Genomic DNA, 14,401 nt, shown 5'->3' on the forward strand with positions numbered 1-14,401 from the left:
GAGAACAATACTTGTGGGTAGCAGCTGGCTTCTGGCACCTTCATAAAATACCTCAGCATAGCTTAGCATTGTCGCAGAACTGGTTTTAAACTGAAAAAATCAGAAGAGAAAAGCAAACTTTATAAATAGTGGAGATAATTCTAGCTGTAGAGTTTAGTTGAACTGATGGTTTATTATGATTGATAAACATGATTATGCTGTATGTATTTGAGATCCTGTTTATAGGCTACAACTTTATAGGGTCGGGTGGGGGTGGGTGGATGTTGGGGGCAGAGAAAGGGGGTTTGACTGTGTTAGAAGGAAAATGTTTGCTCATAAATTTTTTTCCTTGTATCTGTCTTGCCAAAGGAAACATTTTGTCGCTCCTGGGTTTGGGATTGTTGTTTGGTTGGTTTATCTGTGGTCTAATCTGCAGCACAGCACGTGGTGGCATGCAGGTTACTGATGGGGTTGCTGTTCAGGGTCCTTTCGAGTGTGCGCACACTTCCCTCCCTCTTGGCCTTTCCTTGCCCCTCGCTGGGATCTGAAGATGAGGCAACAAATATCGGGGAGGCTCGGGGGAGAGATGGCTGTACTGGGCTAGGATCGACCTCGGGGCTGTAAATCCGTTTCAGTTGAGTTGAGTTGCTCCAGAGCTGAACTGGGTCCGCTGTGTTTAACTCCAGGGAGGGACAAGAATGGTTGTCGCATCTTAATCTATCTGGGAGAGCAAAAGTGAAACAGGTTCCTTTTATCCCCCTTGTCTTGTTACTGAATGTAGGGCTTGTAGTGCTTGATAATAGGTGGAAAACTTTTTAAACACTTCCTTTTCTAATAGCAATGCTAATCCTGTCTAGACCAAAAACTATGAAAGAAAAAACCAAACTGAGAGAGGTGAAAGCTAACCTACTCCTAACACCTGGCTAGTCTGCCTGAAAGGGTTGAAATACTGTGAGACGGTTGTGGGAGAGGAGCTTTGAGGCGTTGTTGGCGAGGGACCAGGTCGTTCTCCTGGCCGATGTCTCGGTGTTGCGGTGGGAGTAGCAGAAGAGCGAGTGGTTCTTGCCCTGGGAGGGTGTTGCAGCCAGCTCCGTGTGGGCTCCAAGGCTCCCTTCCCGTTTCCCCTGAGGCTGCTGGAGCGGGGGAAGAGGGCAGGGTGTGCGTGGGTGGGTGTGTGTGCGAGTGCGTGTGAGCGCCAGCCGGCACCGGCTGCGTGCGGGGAGCGAGAGCTGGGTTTCTAAAGGAGCTCGACTCCACTGGGGAGGGAGAATTCCCGGTGGCCTCGTAGGGAACCAAAGGCACTGATAAGTTGTCAGCTCTGCTGTTCTCAGAGCGGGTAAGAGGAAAAGCTGGGTGGGGGTTTTTTGAGCTTTGGGTCAGTGTCCCTTCCTCTAAGGACCTCATCTCTTGCGGGTACTCCCACCTTTTCTGCATGGAGTTGCTTTGGCTCTGTGAAGACAAACGGTGTCTGGGGTTTGCCCAGTGCTGCAGGTCTTAGGCTGATGTTGGGATACAGTCAGGGAAAACTGTTTCTTTCCTTCAAATGTGGAAGCAGTGTAGTCCAAGGTCAGAGTCTGTTCAACAGCTTTTGCATATGGTCTTTCTCTTAAGGGAGGGACCTTGAAGACTCCTTTCTTTGCTCCCCAAAGTAGCCCTGTACGTGTTCATGTATCGTGCTATTGGGCTGAGCTGTTTTATCAGTGAACTTGGTGAGCTCTTGTGAAGAAAGGGAGGGAGGAAGGGGGAGAGCGGGTTGCCCAGCTACTCTTCCTCCGGACACCAATCGGGTTGCAGAACTTCACTGAAAGCTTTACTAATAGAATTGTTGTTCTGACATTATGTAAAAGTGGTATTAATATTGTGTGACTTTTCAAAGAGCTAGTTAGATTTATAGATAGGTAATAGGGATATTGAAGAAATGACTTCTCAAAGAAAAGAGCACTTGGAACAAAAGAAGTGGAAAACAAGGTGTGCTTTATGGAAAACAAATCTGAGGAAGGAAATGAAACAGCTTGTGGGAGGCGAGGGAAGATGATACCCTTTGGCGTTCCTTAGTGCTGCTGAGGCTCAGCCCCAGAACTGGAACATACCCCCTCTGCCTTACTTCATCTCTCTACCAAACAGGACATTGTCAAGTAGCTCAGACCAAAATGCTGATCTGTCTTAAAACTGTGTCGGTCTGCTGGGGAATATCCTCCGGCAGAGCTTTACATAATACCGTGAGATACTTAATTTATCACGTTAGCTTCCCCTTCCCTCCCAAAATTGTCTTATCTGTTGTAGGCCCCACTTCAGGATTCACACTGCCTTTGCCGAATTCTGTGGCTGCAGCTACGGAAGCCCCGTTCCCTGAATGTCATAGCTTCGTGTGCGTTCCAAGCCGGCATGTTGCGGTGCTATAAAACCCCAAAATTATTTAACAGTAGGAATCCCAAGACCTTAGGGAACGGCACGCCAAGGGGCAACTCGTGGAGATCGCACAACCCCCTTGAGAAACGATTTAGGAGCAAGAGCACCCGTGACAGTGTCCTGAGAACAAGGCAGTTGAGACAAAACCTTTAGTTCTTCCCCCATTCACTCTCCGTGTGTCGGCCTCCGCGACCCCGGTGCTCCCCGCGCCTGAGCGAGTCCGAGGGGAAACGCAAAGAGCAAGACTTGGAGCTCAGGGCGCGCCTCCCTGCAGCGCGGGGAAGGGAAGGCACCGCTGCGGGGCTGGAGAGGGCTGGAGCAGCACCGGCCCCGTGGGCACCCCGTGTGCCCCCCTGTGCCAGCGCTCCGTGCGGAGGGCCCGGGCAGGAGCTCCTTGGTCCCCGCCAGTGCCGTTGTTCCATTTCCTTCCTCTGTGGTAGTATCTAAGGCTAGGTGTGAGTAGGTGTGGGGTGTTTATCCGCCACAGGTACAGGAGCTGTCGTATACCTCATTTCTAACTCGTAACTGAGTAACTTGCTTTAACTTTCTCCAAACCCCACAGAGTTGCCAAGTCTGCCCTCCCTCCTTTGATTAACACTGAACTCTGGCCTATAGCACCCCGTGACCTGCAACCTGGGGAGTGACCCCCTAACGCCTCTGAATGTCGCTGCTTAAAAGCTACTGCAAAGTGAGGGCAAATTGCAATCTTATCTTATTTCCTTTGGTTACAAGGGGTCCTCTCGATCAGTCTGTGAATATCCACCCCCTCCCCTCCACTCTCCATGGAAAAGGGACACCCACGCTGCCTTTTCCCACCCCGGAGCCAACGCTGAGCCCCAGGGCCCGGAGGCGCTCTCAGCCCAGTGCTGCGTACATGCTACTCACTTTTTAACATGACCAAAAACACAAAAAAGCAAAAAGAAAAAAAAAAAAAAAGGAAAAAAAAATAGAAATCTCCAAATACTTAATTTTCTTCTTTATTATTTGACAATCCTGTATCCCTTCCCCACTCCCCAACCTGGCCAGAAGCTGCATCCTTAACCCGGTCCATCTTTATTTGAATGTAGTTCCCCCTACCCCCATGGGAAAGAGAAGCTTTGTCAGGTCACGGTGGCTGCTATAAGTCGGGAGGGGGCGGTTTCTTTGTTTTGTTTTGTTCTTTTAAAATTTCCAGCCAAAACCAAAGATTTCCTAATGATTGTATAAACTCAAAACAAACAAACAAACCAAAGACAAAGGGCGTCTTCAGCACCAAGCCCACCTGTGAGGCCGGCCTGGCCTGGGCTGGCTGGGCGAGGGTCGCTGCCAGCCCGGGGCTCCAGAACACCCTGGGCAGCAACTCCCAGCTCCAGGGTGAGATCTGGGGCGCAGGCGCTGGGAGGGGAGGCCGGGGCTTCGCAGGTGGGTTGAGGAGCTGAAGACTTGGGTGCAGGATTGGCTGCTCTGCTGGGTGCTTTAACCCTCTGGGGGCTGGGTGATGTTGATTAATACACGCTGAGGTGCACTTCTGAGCTTCCCCCCCCTTCACTGCTTGGAAGAGGCTGTCCTGTCGTGAGAAATCCCTGAAAGAAGAAGAAGCAGCTTTTCATTTCTCCTCTAGTTCCTTTTTTCTAGATTTCTTTTATTTTTGCAGCACCACTGTGCAACTATGCATTGTATTTCTCAACCTTTTATGCTAGGTAGATGCCTGTGACTTTTTAACTTTTGGGGGGGGATTGCAAATGGAGGAACTTTTTACATGGATCTTTTTAATCTCAGTTGATTGGGGGGTGTTTGGTTCTAGGGTCAGACAAGCTCTATCCCAAAGCAAAATCCAAATGTTAATATTATTAGCCTGATGCAGATACCAAAGATAATTTCTTTCCTGCAGAACCTTAGACTTGTGTATTAAGTACGATTACCCAGCACTTGCATTAGTCTAACCTCAGTAATTCCAAAGCTTAGATGTATATTTTGGTATATTTCTGGGATATTAAAAAATTGTCGTTTAAATTCTTGTTTGTTTCAGTGTAATGCTCTTAAAGTCATAGCATGGAGATAACTGAACTTGTCCTATTCTTAGTAGTTTGAAATAATAGTATTTTTGTATGTTTTGGGTGTGTCTATGTATGTATTAACATAACAGTTTTCACTGCCTAGGTGTTCATAAATAATAATAAAAGAAAAACCAACTACAAAGGTTTTTAATCTGTACATAATATTCCGTGAGGAATTTCCACCAGACCGCCAATTTGGATCGCATTTTCACTGATGGCCGCTCCCAACTGGGATTCTTTCTTTCTTTTTAAAGAGACAGCATGTTCTTTTTTTTCCCCCACTGACCTGAGGTTCTTTCTCAGTGCAAAGGGGGTTTCACTGTTTTTAAGGGGTGGGCCAAAGAGGAAGTAGCTTAAATTTTGTTTTTAAAAAGTATTTAACATGTTAGTTTGAAAACTACCCCTTTGTATGAAGAATTGGGAGTGGAAAACCAAGCCCTTTCTTCTAAATCTGATAGTAATTCTCGAAGAAGCGAGGATTTGTGAATGTCTGTAGTGTCTGGGCAGTCCCTTTTTTTGCTTTTTTTCCTAAATAAGACAAGTTTTTGGTCCTAATGGTTTCACTGCTCTGTGCAACTGCCTGCTTACACTGGCTGGGAGGTTTTTTTTTTTCTCTTGCCCTTCCTCATACACTGCATTTATAAACTTGAGGTCAGCAGAACACTTGAAATCTAGGGCCATTGTGGGAGTACCCTACCCAAACGCAACCCAAGCTTTTCTTGAGACTGAAATGTGAGAGTCCCACACATTTCAAAACCTTGCTGATCACACTAAGGGTGAGGAGGAAGGCGAAATGCTGTCTCTTTAAAGATGTCCTTTATTATTATTATTATTATATTATTATTATTATTTTCCCAGTGGTTGCCTACAGATAGCTGTAGGCATTGAGAGATTGTGTAGATTACAGTAAATCAGAATGAAAAGGTAGATTTTGTGTAGATGCATTTGTCTGCTGTAATTTTTTATATATATTAAACTTACTGTAATTGTACAGTTCATTTCTGTTGTAAACATCATTAAACCATTTTCCAAGTGTTTTAACATGTATGCACTTGTTTGTAGTTTTTAAATGTCGGGGGGAGGCTGATTTCTCTTCCCCTGTGCATCAAACCAGGCCAGCAGATTGATCTGTGGTGCCCTTTGTCTTGTCAAACTGCAGGAGAGCCTGGGTTTTATGCACTCTGCTTGAAGCTTTTGTTCTGATTCTGTATTTATCAGCTCTTCTCCTAAAAGCAGAAACAGCTTCAGTCGCTTCCTGATGGCAAAGAGGAGACTCAGCTCAGCCCCACCGTGAGTGGCCCCAAAAGCAGCATTAGATCCTTTTTGAAATCAAGGTCTCCATTGATATTTAAAGAGCATAAAGGTGATTTCCCCCCCCCCCCCCCAAATAATTTCATTCCTATTGTTTGGTGGTTGGTATTTCATGCTGCAAAAACCTGTGACTTCTACGTCTTGAAGATATAGTTATGGTGATTTTAAAAGAGAAAGCTGTTTTCAGCACTCTTTGTTCTTGCATCAAGCGCTTTTTGCAGCATAACTTTACTGTAATTTTCAGCTCAGCTGTCTCAGTTATCACCCAGTTCTCTCAATTTTTCTTGTCACTGCAGAACAGTAAAGGATCTAGCATTATTTTTTTTTTGTGAGAAACATTCATTACCATTTCTCAGTTTACTTTTTTTTTCCTTTAATTTATTGCAAATATTCCTTAAAAGCTACAAGCACCTACTGCAGGTACAGTTTTACTGCTAAAGAAGTAAAACTGCCTTGGAACTTGCAAAGCACCCATTTCAACAAGTTTTTCTGCTGCTAACCCACCAGTCCCTGTAAAGAAGACACAACCTCATCTGGGCAGTGCCCAGAGCAGCAGCTCTTGCTCCCACAGCCTTGCTTTAGCTCTCCTTCTTCCGTGAGGGCTGGTGAGATGGCTTGGTCAGCTCCTGAGTCGAGGTGAAACACCCCTGGTTTTGCTGGGCTGGATTTGTCCTTGCTGAATTCCTCCAGGCTTCACTGTGCAGCCTTGCGAGGCACGGGCAAAACTGAGGCTGCAGCAGATGAGTGTCCCTTTGATACCTGGGTTTGGGGCATTTTCCCAACAGCCCATCCCAGCTTCTGGGATGTGTGTAGGAGCTCCTGTTGGGATCCTGTCCTCCTCAGCTTCCTTGGGAGATGGTGCTGCGGGCTGCAGGCTGCTTCAGACGGCCTGAATGCCTCAGGTAAGGAGCTCGTGCCATTCCCGCTGCTGCTCCCTGCACACGCACACGGGGCTGCGGCACTCTTTTATTAATTCATCAGAAACACGTGGCATTATTGAACTGGTGCCTCTTTGGAATGATACCCACACCTTTTAGAGACAGCCTGATGAGAGACTGGTTTGGAAAAGGCATTTATGTTGGCTTTTGTACAGTTTGTTGTCTGGAAGTGGTAACAGGGGAGACCATCTCCTTGTTTTGTTTTTCTGCCTGCAAAGAAGTCTCTCACTCAGCTTACCTGGCTCATATTTATGGATGAGTGGCAGTGCCATTGCTTGATCTTTTTTGGGATATTGGTGCTCATTTTCTTCCTACTGGAAAGTTGGCATTCAGCCTCCCTGCTTCACTGCTGTAACATCATGTCACTCTTTATAATTAAAGAAAAACAAGTTGCCCTCCACTGAAGCAGTTTTTTTAAAGGCAAATTTAAAGCAAAAAGGGAAAAACAGTCTTAAGATAAATACTACAGGAAGTAAATACAGCCCCCCTATCTCTGCAAATTGTTTAAATGCAATAAAGCCATAATTCCATGTCTTAATACTCTGGAAGACAAGGAAGAGCTATGGAAATAGCAGTGTTTGTTACCAGGTGTGGTCTGGTCACACAACACAAACCTTACCAAAAAAAAAATCAGCCTAATACCCACTAAAATTGGAAACAACTTTACAGTTATGTACATTCTAGTAGCAGAAGCAGTTACATGATTCAGGAGGAGAGGGAGAAGGGCCAGGTCCAGAGCCTGTGCACTAGCCCAAGGAGGTTCTTGCACACAGAAAACACACAGTGCTTGTGTTGGATGAAAAAGACTTTCCCCCCCTCTCCTCCCCAAAGCAGGTGGGCATCTCTCGCTCCTGCCCATCCCCTCTGAGGCTCCCACTTAGCGTGGGGGCAAAGGCTGCATTTGGAGAGCATCATAAGTGTCCTTGGTTGCTGCACTGAGCCCCTGAAAAAGAGAAAGCCAGAAAAAGAGGTGAGGGATGAATGTGAATGCTTTTTCCTGGCTGACTGGCAGCAACAGGGTGGCAGGAGCTCAAGTCAGGAACATCTGATCTTTTTTTTTTTTTTTTCCCCTAGAGAGGCTTTTACTCCTGAGTGATTCTTTAGTCTTTGTGTGGTGCAAACAGCTATTACTTACCTTAAGGCAGGGTACATCCTGAATAATTGTTATGAAAGTATGACTACAGCAAATCATCCTAACTGGTTCTGCAGATCTCTGGAGTACATTTTATGTATGTATTGTTAAGAGCTAACTGATGCTAGAGTGAGCATTGATAATTAAATAAACAGGCATCAAATCATGAACTTTGTCCTCTGGACTTCTCCTCTTAGATTTGGAAGGGAAATCAGGTGCAGCTCTGGGTAAGTAAGTTGGCAGTGGGACCTCAGGTGGTTTTGAATCCTGGGAAGCAGCCCCTGGCAGCCCTTCCAGCGATGCCCAGTCCTTTCCTGACAGCCTGCTCAGGTAAGGCAGCTGTGCCCTATGTCGCTCATCCCAGAGCAGGGGTAGCTGAGGCTTCCAAGAGTGAGGAGTTAGTGAGACACCTGCTGCCTGCTTGGGAAAATTCCAGCTGCCTTTCACTTCCCTGTGCCTCCCTGACAGTGCCATTGGATATCCAGCCACTCAAGAGGACACGTGAGGGGAGCAGCTCTGGGAGGTGGTGCCTACCTGGTAGAGACCTTCATTTCCTTTGCCTCGCCGCCTCTGCTGCTTTGGGAAAATTAAACAATTGATTAATAGATTAATCAATTAATAGGTAAGATTAACAGATTGATTAATGGTGCTTTTCTGATTATGCAAAGATTAAGCAGCCCCTGAGTTCCCTCATGCTCTGCTCAGGGTGTACAGGATGTACCAGCTGTGCATGGCCTGGACTCTGCACAGGAGAGCACCTGCTAAATCTGGACCGGCCCAGACAAGCTGCAAGGGATGTTAAAGAGAAAATAGAGGGTAGGAAATAAAAACAAATTGGTTTGGTTTGCTGACATATTTTCCTGTCATACTGTTAGAATGTTGCTATTTCTTTGATTCACTGTATGTATAGAGATTTGGCAGCATTTCTGCAGACACTGATTATTTAATAATAGATTGTATCACAAATGTGTCAAGGAATAGTGCTTGTTACAGTTAAAATTGCAGCAACCTATTAAATGATCATATATTTGGAATGGGACAAGGCCTTTGGTGTTCTTGTCCCTCCAGAAACAGAAACATTCAAAAAACATGGTGCAACTTTATAGCCCCATATCTCTTAGACAGAGCTCGACTCTGGCAGAGAAGCATTAGAATAAAAAAGGGGAAGAGATTAAATGTTGGTGTTGCTTCAGCATTTCTCAACACCAAACTTTGTTTTGAAATGCCCTTTTATCATGTGTCGGAAGGAAATGAAAGGTTATATATATATATACACACATATATATGACACTTTGACATAGAATAGAACCTGTGTAGGTCAGAGCAATTTTTCATTTTGCCATAAACAAGTGTCCCCAGATGGTTTGTTTTTGACACAAGCCTCCCTCCCCCAGCAGTTTGTGCACAGAGCTAAAACTCTCTCTCTGCTGTATCTGGAGACATGAGTGATGTGTGTCTTCCTAAACATTTGAGAGCAGAGCTCTGGGAAGGACGACATTTCCCCTGTTCCTTGTCTGAAGTCAGGCACAAGGAGGGGCTGCTCCTGATCCTGGAACTCCAGCCAGCCTCAGCAGCCCGTGGAGGGGAAACCATAAACCTGCAGCTCTGAACTGCTCTGGAGAAACATGCCCCAAAATCTTCCAATTTTGCTGGACCATTGCAGCACTTGACACCAGACCTTCCTTCAGCTGTTCCTCACCCATCTCACTCTGCCCTCTGCCCCCTCAGCCACGGCAGCTGTCAGGGGTTTTCTGCCCAAAAGCTGTAATGTTTTTTGTTACCATGTTTTTACCAGAAGAAAAGTAAGACTCACCTCTCCCTTCATTCCAATCTCACTGTATGCATCACCCATCTTGTCCTTCTGCAGTGACTGCAGGCAGAGAGGGGGAAAGAGTCAGTGTGATAACAGAAAAGCCAAGCCAGCCCCTGGGTAACCACATTTAAAACCAGGTGCTCTGAGTGTCTCATTCAATAGCAGTGAAGGTCTTGGAGACAAGCTCATTTCTCAGGCACGGAAGAGCCAGAAAGACCCAAGATAAGACATGAGAATCAACATTCCTGTATCTGTGCTTTGGAGCACAGACGACTACATTTAGCCACAGGAAATGCAGCAGCAATCACATGGGATGAATGTTGGTTAGGCACTAGCATTAGGCATTGGCAGGTATCTTGATCCAAGTTCTTTTCCACATCTCCTCAGTGTTTTCCCTCCTGTTGCTCAGAAGTGAGCAGAAATTTTCTAGCAAAAGCAGAGGATCTGGGGGAAGAGTTGTGTGAAGGGAAGACTTGAAAAGCAGCTGTTTTGAACCAAAGCTGAAATTGGGTAGGGGGGGGAAAGCCTCCTATGAACCAGTGTCTCCTGTTTCCAGCCATCCCTCCCTCTCTGCTCCCTCCAGAGGGCTCTACTCACAGTGTAGACAGTGTCCTGAGGGTTCTTTCTCCTCTGCTGTAAAACAAGAAAAAAGTTGCCCATTCATTGCACTACCAGCATCCTCCACCACCTTGTATGTGCTTATGCATTTGCTCCATGGCACAGCTACGGCTCTGTGGGCTTTCCCTGCCCATTCCAGTCCGTCCTGCCTCCACCCATAAAGGCTCTGTTCAGACAACTTGTTCTGGGCAAAATTAATTTTGTTTTAACAATTGGTAAAACTTAGTTCTTCTCTGCTCACTCCCTACAGCCGTCACCTGCTGATGCAGGAGGTTTTCCCTCCCTTTTCCTTTGAAAGTGATGGGCTCTGCAGCAGTAAGAGTTGTTTTGGCTGCTGCTCTGCTTTGTGGGCGCCTGTTTGATGGCATCAGACGCAGCGAGCTCTGTGAAACACCCACCGCTGCCGGGCCTCCTCCGCATCCGTCCCCGCCCGGGTGGCTGCGAGCTCCCAGCCGAGCGAGGGGGGCAGACACCAAAGGGGAGGGGGAGCTTCGCTCCTGTCCCCCCGCGCCGCCCCAGTTACGACACAAAGCCGTCGCTCCCTCCCCAGGAAGGCGCTCGGGTGGCCGCCTGTGTGAGCAGTGCTGTGACACGGCGTGGGAGGCACCAGATCAAAGCACAGAGGTGCACGTTGTGCCAGGGGTTACCTGGTGTCTCCCGCCCAGCTCGGGGTCTGCTCCTCGCTTCCCTCCCAGAACATCGTAATCGTCTCTGTGCGAGCGGGAGAGCTTCTGAAACAGGAGAGCAAAAGCAGTGGGTGGACACCGTGGAGATGAGATAATAGATCTTGACACAGAAATGAAAGGGAACCCAGCTCAGCTCACAAGGTCTATAACTGAACTAGAAATTATTTTTACTCCCTAATGCCACTATCGACAAAAATGCCTACATTTAAGCCATGGAAATGACACAAAACTGCAAGCTGTTGCATCAAGAACCTTTCCTAAGTGGAAATTAGTTGAAAACTAGAGAGCATGAGGGGGAGGGACTCTAATTTTCATGCTTTCTCTCCCACTGGAGAGCAAAGAGCCACGAGCTTCGTTTTCCTTGCAGAGCTGCTCATCTAAATTTGAATCAAGGAGCTACAGAAATTTCATGCCCAACACAATTCTTAGCTGGGAAAGGTTACCTTGGACAAGGACGAAGGAGAGATTTCAGATCAGAATAGCACAGTTAACAGAGTGCTACTTGAAAGGTGACAGGCTATACTTAAAAGAAATTGCATTAGTGTTCATACGTTACAGAGTTAAACAGAACTCATCACAGGATGTGGCTATGGTCAAAAGCATGAGAAAAAAAATTAAAAGCCAACTAGACATAGCAAAAATAGCTAGAGTTTAATGCTGCCATGAATGAGCAACTTGGTGAGAAGGGTCAGGCAGAGTCCTTTCTCTGTCCTCTTTCACTACCTAAAGATGCTGCCCACGGTCAGGGCACCAGACAAGGTACATCTCTGGTATGATCTGGTACAACAGGGTTTGCTGTGGGGCAACAGGAAAGCTTGGGAATGGAGGCACAGGGGTGTGGTGGCTCAGGCTCCTCACACTGGAGAGTGGAAAAGCTGCAGGTGCCCAGAGTCAGCTCCACAGCATTCCTTGGCATTTATCCTTTGCCCAGTCCACATCAAACAGCAGCAGCAACAGGGGCAGTGGTTGCACACACGCCCAGAGCTCTCACAGGCCTGTTTGTTCCATGGGGCAGCACAACTAACAGCCTGGGCTCCAGCCAACCTAGGGCTCAGTGTGCCAAATCAAGAACAAACAGCCCAAAGACCTCTCCAGCATCTGGTCAGAGTGGTGACACCAGCAGCTTCCCCTGCAAGGCTTTACCTTTCCTCACAGCTGCCATGCTGCACACGTGTACAGACAACTCATTAGTACAGCCTACTCATTAGCTGGCTCATCCAAAGGTTTTCTGACCAGCAGGCAATTCAGTGTCTCTAAGTGCCCCAAAAAGTCTGCCTGGATGGTAGATTAGAAAACAAAGACCAGCAGTTACTCACGTTGTACACATCATCCTGGCCTGGTCGCAGCTGTGGTTCAGAGGGCTGGCTGAGCTGGAAGAGAGACCATTCCATGAGCAGAGAGACAGTGGCTCCCTTCAATCCTTTCATTCCCTCACTCCTACCAGCTACTCTCATCAGAAACAGGGCAACCCACAAGCAGCTCCCTGTGGGGCTTCAGGCAGTGCAGACCCCTGCTGCAGCAGCACTTTTATCCACACACCAGCCTGTCCTCAGCAGCCAAGTCATTTTATTGCACATATGACCGGCTCATAAACATCTGAGTTTGTTCTCTACACACCTGCCCTCCTCAGAGTTTATCTCTCCATTCTCTTCCTGTTATAATCTCGTGCTTCCCTGGGACTTTGGTTCTCCAGTTGCCTAAAAAGTTGTTGGGCTTTCTGCAGGGAATCCCTGCACCCCTCAGGAGCAGCACTTGGCTTGCAGGGCTCTGGTGCCACCACAATAAGTTGATGTGAGTGGCAGCTAACAAAGAGGTAAAGGATTATCCCTTCTGTAGCTGCTCTTTGGCTCAGCTGCTCACAATACTTACGAGCAATCAATTGCTAAGCCAAAATTTCAGGTAAAAAGGGGCAGTTTTGGGTCAATGAGAACAGCTACTTCATGTTGTAGTCTTTAAAAAAACCCTGTCAAACTACAGTCTGTATTGATTTAGCCTTCTTGAGTTATTATGACATTCAACTCTTTATTAAAAGTAACCTAGCTCGGTCTATATTTAGGCATAGAATCATGTTTGTAGCAATTACACGAGTCCTCTCCTCTGGTTGTTTGGGTTATGTCATTTGCAGCATCATACTCATAGTATCAAAGATGTCTGAATTATTGAGACATTTTAATACATTCTTCACAACCTTGCTGTTTTCCCTGTATTTTCTGTGTATCCCCTCCTCTCTTTCCAATGAAAAAGAGGAGAAAAAAAATCCACATTACTCTTGAGCAGTCACTTCCCATGTACAAAATCCAGAATCTCTGATGTATCCATAAGTGTAATATCAAAACACTCTCATATACTCTTTCTCCTCTCCATTCATAAACCTTTGGAAAGAACTGCCCCAGGTTGCTCAAGTGGACACCAGAAATAGAGTGGGGGAAAAAGGAAAAAAGAGAGAGAAAGAAAGCAAAAGAATGGAAAGGTCTCATTTTAAGAGATGGTTCCCCTCCACTTTCCAGCCCAGCTCAGCTATCTTACGCTACCAAATCCAAATGCATCTGTGTTGGGTTAGACTGACCTTTGCCTTCACAAAAAGGGCTGTCATGACCACTGCATAAATGAAGAGGAATCCATCCAGCACGTAGCAGAGCCTGGGATCTGTGAGGCCAAGAACTGATGCAGCATCTGCACAAAAATATCAGATACATCAACAAACTAAGTCATTTGTGTCACTGAGTGTTTGGCAGCATAAATGTGGCAGTGCTGCATAGCACTCCGTGGAAAAGTAATAGCCAGTGTGAAGGCAACATTGCCCCTTTGCAAAAGAGATGGAATTCTGAATATAACAATTATAGGATTAATCTGGTCAAAAAGGAACACCACAAGTCCAGCCTTTTCTCTAAACAGGTTCAGTTAAACCAGACTGTCCAGGATCTCAGCCAGCTGAGAGTATCTCCATGGACAGAAATGTTTGCAAAATCCTCCAACCAACCTAGGACATTTATTTTCTGGGAAAACCCAGCAGCATTTTCTGCAGGGATTCATGACTGGGCCTGTTTAAGGCTTCCTTCATCATGTATGTGTGAGAAAATACATTGTTTGGACAAAATTTTAGGAAAGGGCTTCTCAATTCTGCATTAAATGTAAAGAAAGATTGACATCATCAAATTCAATGCTCCAAGAGTAACTTGAACCCATTGCCCCTCATGTTTTCCGTGTGACTCTGAAAAAGGGAGCCTTCATCTTTTCAGCCACCATTTAAATATTTCTACACTGACCACATCCAGTAATTAATCCACGTTAATATTGTTGTGTTTCAACAGATAAACCTGGTGAAACTGCTCCTGTATCAGTTCATAAAGATGTAGTAAGTTCACAAAATACAGCTGAAAGAATCAAAGGCTAAGTAACTGTAGATCCAATATGCAGCTCCAGGTCCATCCCCAAGGAAAAGCTGTATTGCACAATAATATAAAAAAACAAACAAAACA

General features: G+C 46.2%; 1 protein-coding gene across 6 annotated transcripts in view; it reads right to left on the bottom strand.

Annotated features, from left to right (window-relative positions):
- Positions 1-5,979: 5,979 nt before the first annotated feature.
- Positions 5,980-14,401, bottom strand: part of CD247 (CD247 molecule) — a 47,794-nt gene continuing 39,372 nt past the window's right edge. For 2 of the 6 annotated variants that reach the window (XM_058848548.1, XM_058848538.1), the window contains 7 exons: positions 13,489-13,595; positions 12,239-12,292; positions 10,884-10,967; positions 10,216-10,251; positions 9,619-9,675; positions 8,340-8,381; positions 5,980-7,616 (listed from right to left, as the gene is read on the bottom strand). In XM_058848548.1, coding sequence (XP_058704531.1) covers positions 7,551-7,616; positions 8,340-8,381; positions 9,619-9,675; positions 10,216-10,251; positions 10,884-10,967; positions 12,239-12,292; positions 13,489-13,595 — 446 coding nt within the window. In that variant the 3' untranslated portion in view covers positions 5,980-7,550. The remainder of the gene's footprint in view (positions 7,617-8,339; positions 8,382-9,618; positions 9,676-10,215; positions 10,252-10,883; positions 10,968-12,238; positions 12,293-13,488; positions 13,596-14,401) is intronic. The other 4 variants (XM_058848585.1, XM_058848576.1, XM_058848567.1 and 1 more) reach the window with 4 other exon arrangements.

Source organism: Poecile atricapillus, chromosome 1, assembly GCF_030490865.1.
Source record: "Poecile atricapillus isolate bPoeAtr1 chromosome 1, bPoeAtr1.hap1, whole genome shotgun sequence".
NCBI classification, from domain to species: Eukaryota; Metazoa; Chordata; class Aves; order Passeriformes; family Paridae; genus Poecile; species Poecile atricapillus.